General features: G+C 45.2%; 1 protein-coding gene across 1 annotated transcript; it reads right to left on the bottom strand.

The window, feature by feature from the left end:
- Positions 1–347: 347 nt before the first annotated feature.
- LOC121547443 (WAP, Kazal, immunoglobulin, Kunitz and NTR domain-containing protein 2-like) lies at positions 348–3,628 on the bottom strand. Its single transcript, XM_041858735.1, has 2 exons — positions 3,149–3,628; positions 348–2,828 (listed from the first exon to the last, which is right to left on the bottom strand). Exons 1-2 carry the CDS (start codon positions 3,344–3,346, stop codon positions 1,296–1,298), a joined length of 1,731 nt encoding a protein of 576 aa, XP_041714669.1. The 5' UTR covers positions 3,347–3,628; the 3' UTR covers positions 348–1,295.
- Between the last annotated feature and the right edge of the window lie 596 nt (positions 3,629–4,224).

The following is a 4,224-nucleotide window of genomic DNA, read 5'->3' as shown; positions in this document are numbered from 1 at the left end:
TGTAATGATCATGCTGTTTAATCAGCTTCTTGATATGCCACACCTGTCAGGTGGATGGATTATCTTGGCAAAGGAGAAATGCTTACTAACAGGGATGTAAACAAATTTGTGCACAACATTTGAGAGAAATAAGCTTTTTGTGCATATGGACAATTTCGGGGATCTTTTATTTCAGCTCATGAAACATGGGACCAACACTTTACATGTTGCGTTTATATTTTTGTTCAGTGTAGTTATAGCTGAAATGTGTGACGGTATTTCCTCATACTCTCCTGTAATATTCCCCTTTACTTCCTGCGGTATATTCCAGTAATGTCTTTATTTTTATGAAACAGTTGTTGACAAACTAAAATATCAAAGTATATTTTATTATATATTTACATTACAACTCAGGGATATGGATATCCCTGTTTGAACTTATACAAGACATCATAAAATATTACACAAAAGACAAACAAGGAACATATGTTCCAACAAGAAAACAAATGAAGATAATGTGCTTTGGGAATAAGTATAAAAGCAAGTCAACAGCAGAGCAAAAAGCTTATGGTACAATAAATAGCAACATATCAAAAGGAAGCATTAACATGCTTTATTGTTAATAGATCATTCTGATTTTTGGAAAATGTAGCAATCAACCATTGAGAGAATATATTACAACTTGTCCAAGTGCACTGACAAAACTTAATCATACAGTATATTACACAGACATACTGTCATCGGTTCTACCAGAGAGGTAAGGAAAAAGCTTTATCATCCACAGTGAAATATCAATAACATAAAAACAAACATAAAAAATAAAAAAATAAAAAAATCTTGAAGTAAATTATATACACAAACATCAGAACATTTTGTTTCTGTGCAGTGCTTCAAAAGAGCAAAGTCTGCTTGGTCGATTTCTAGATGCACAAGGAGAGGCAGAGGGGGAAAAGTCATGAGTCTAGAGGGAATTAGACAACTAGAGGGTTTGATGAATGTCTCCTCTGTCCTGATACATGGTTTTTCAATTAGAAGCCAACAGTCAGACCACAACAGAGAGCATTGGGCAAAACAGACAGGTTGGCAGGGTGCTTTAAGAACGTTTTGTTCAAGTGAAACTCTCCAAGCAAGGTACATTATGTACAGAGCTGTGTTACATTTTTCGGTTTTATTTACTTTCTGCTTTGAACTTTGACATCTTCTGTTGAATGCATTGAATGCAATCTTTTGGGTAGGAAAAAGGATAAATAAAAAAAATTGTGTGCATGTGTGTGTGCAGACTGTCACCAAAGCGTCCCCATCCCTCTCCCCCTGGTCTACTGAATGGCGGGGAACTCTTTGAGAATGTCACAGGTGTTCTGAGTGATGACCTCTCTGAGCTTCCGTACCCGGCGTGAGCTCGACGCTCCCACGTAGCTGTCCGGCTGCAGCACGGCCATGCCGTCCCTCACGTCTCCCATGACGATGACCTGACCTTCGCTGATGTTGGGACATGGGCAGTTCCAGTCCATGTTGATGAAGGTCACCTCCAGAGGCTCCTTGCCGAAGAACCGGAGGCCCATCTTCTCATCCTTCAGGATCTCCTCCACTGTGACTAGGGCTTGGCCCGAGTCCCTCTCCTCCATCAGTCCAGACAACCTCCCCAGGATCACAAAGTCACTCTTACAGAAGCTGGTCACCATCTTGCCTCTGGGTTTGCAGGTTTTACAGTGGTGGTTCTTAGGGAAGGGGCACATCTCCTCACAGGCCTCTCTGGACTCAAAGTTGTTGTCGTTGCCACTGCAGCCTCCGTAGATGAAGGACTGGCACTGCCTCAGGCTGCTGCTGTAGGCCCAGCGGGGCTCATAGGCCTTACAGGGACCCTGCAGGCTGGGCAGGCCACAGGGGGCAGACACCTCCGGACCACAGCACAACATACACGCCTCATACGTCTCAAATGGTTTCCTGTTGCTGTTACAGCTGCCGTGTGTGAAGGAGAAGCAGCTGTTCCTTTTGGGCTCGTAGTACCAGCTCACCCTCTCCTTCCCGCCACACTCCTCCACCGTGTCAGGGGGCCTCTGGCACTCCTCGGCCGGGCAGCGGGTCATGTTCCTGGGCTCTTCTCTCCTCAGGGGATCCCTGGGCACCACAGTGAGGGCATGGTGGGCATAGGCCGAGCCAGAGGGGTTGTTTGCAGTACAGGTGTAGACACCAGAGTCCTGAGGCTGGGCGTTGTAGATCACCAGCTGGCCAATGTTGGTGACCACCACATTCCCCCTCACGTGATTGGGCCTCATTACAACCCTCTCCCTTCCGTCTCCCTCCACCTGCTGCTTTTGCCAGCTAATCTCAGGCCGCGGGCGCCCCGTGACGTCACACAGGAAGCTGGCTGTGTCTCCCACGATAACCAACTGTTGTGATGAGCTGCTGGCCATGACTGGTGGCTGGGGTTCTGTCGGGAGTGGGGGCTTCTCCTGGAGGGGGGCTGTGGTTGGCCGAAGGGTGGTCTCCAGGGGCAACGGGGGGCTGGTGTTGGGCCAGGTGAGGTGGAAGCGACAGGTGACCACAGAGAGGGAGATGCCCTTGGAGCAGGCCTCAGCATCCATGTAGCATTTGTTGTAGTAGGTCATGCCGTCGGAGGCGCAGGTGAAGTGAGGTTCTCTCTCACAGCGGTCCCTGCACTTACACACAGGCTGGCCTTCCCATATGTCACACTGAGAGCCCTGCTGGGTGCACATGAAGCTGGCACAGGAAGCTTCTTTGGGCATGCCCACTGGACCCTTTTTCCCATTAACGTCCATGTAGCGTGCCGCCACACAGCTCTGGTTCCCACATACGTTGGGACAACACTTCTCAAACGTCTCACACTCCTGTAGGGAGAGGGATTAAAAGGATTGGTTACTCTAGAATATTTCAACATGTTAGAGAAGCAATTGTAAAAATATTTTTATTAAAATAATAATAATAATAATAATAATAATGTTTATCTTCTCATTTAATAGAAAAGCAGGTGTTGAGTGACAAATTGCAATGTACTTTTTGAATTATATATCCTATAAAATTACAAATTACTCATATTCCATCATGAATTAATTATTTTTAAACCTATAATTTAATAACTTGAATTAAAACAATCATATATGTTATTTCTCACTGAGTAGAGTAGGAGGTGATGACAGGGAACACTCACCTGGTCAGATTCGCACTCCCGCATGCAGGTACTCATGGCGTCTACCCAAAGGTTGGGGTTCATCTCGTTGGGGCAGATGCCGGCATGGGAGTAGGCTACCCCGGCTACAGACATGGCCCTGACCCGCTGGTCCAGCCACAGAACCAGGCACTGCCCCACCAAGAACCAGATCCACCGGGGAAACAGCATCCACCACATCGCCAGCGTGTACCGGTTTCAACGAAAATGTAGAGAGAAAAATGGATGTAGCCTATTTATTGATCCAAAAATATTGATTTTTCAATGTCTGCGCCGATTATTGAGGTTTGAACTAAATACAAAGTTCAAAATATTTAAAATAAACGCGTCTCCAGTAGCCTACAAGTTCAATTGAGTGAAACCAATCGGTCGAGTTTCTGTTCGATCAGGTATCTGAAGTCTTGAGAGATGAAGATGCTCTATTTATACTTCAGAACTTTGCTCCAAAATATCCAATCGGCTTCTTCCCCGGCGATCTCCTGACCACATACCTCGCCCTTGCTCGCAAGTGACAGTTATGAATTGCTTGTGAGATGTTGAAAGAGTGGTAAAGCTGGGCTGGGACTGGCGGGGTACCTGTCTGTTAGAAGGCTTGAGCTGGTATCCCCATTTAACCCAGTACGCGCCTTGTATGCACCGGGATACAGACTTGCGCACTGGAGGACAAAAGACGCACGAGGCACTTGGAGAGACTGAAACTGTAGGCCTACTTCTATAATCTTAACAAAAATCCACTCTGTGAAAAATTCATTTTCTCAAATTTGTTGTTAAGTTTTGTGGACTATTTGTTCCTTGCGTGTGACAGCTTTTGATGAGTTTTGATAACAGTTAGCCTAGGTCTACATGGAACTACGGTTATCACCCTCTGACCGTTAATGCCAATACTTCTGAGAAAGTAAGTTATTTGAATAGTCAATTATTTTGTATACAATTATTAGGCGAACAAATTCTGTCAATGCGCAATTATGACCTTTGTGTAAATTATTTGGCTAACAAATACTGTCAATGCGCAATTATGACCTTTGTGTAAATTACCCATTTATATTCAGAACGAATGG

The sequence above is a fragment of the Coregonus clupeaformis genome, chromosome 31 (genome assembly GCF_020615455.1).
Source record: "Coregonus clupeaformis isolate EN_2021a chromosome 31, ASM2061545v1, whole genome shotgun sequence".
Taxonomy (NCBI): Eukaryota; Metazoa; Chordata; class Actinopteri; order Salmoniformes; family Salmonidae; genus Coregonus; species Coregonus clupeaformis.
Note: the sequence above shows the minus strand (reverse complement) of the source record. Positions and strands in the feature narration are given on the sequence as shown.

Coding starts and splice junctions, on each gene's coding strand:
- LOC121547443 (XM_041858735.1), bottom strand. CDS start 3,346: ATGTGGTGGATGCTGTTTCCCCGGTGGATCTGGTTCTTGGTGGGGCAG. Junction 2,829..3,148: donor GGGAGTGCGAATCTGACCAG/GTGAGTGTTCCC, acceptor CTCTCCCTACAG/GAGTGTGAGACGTTTGAGAA.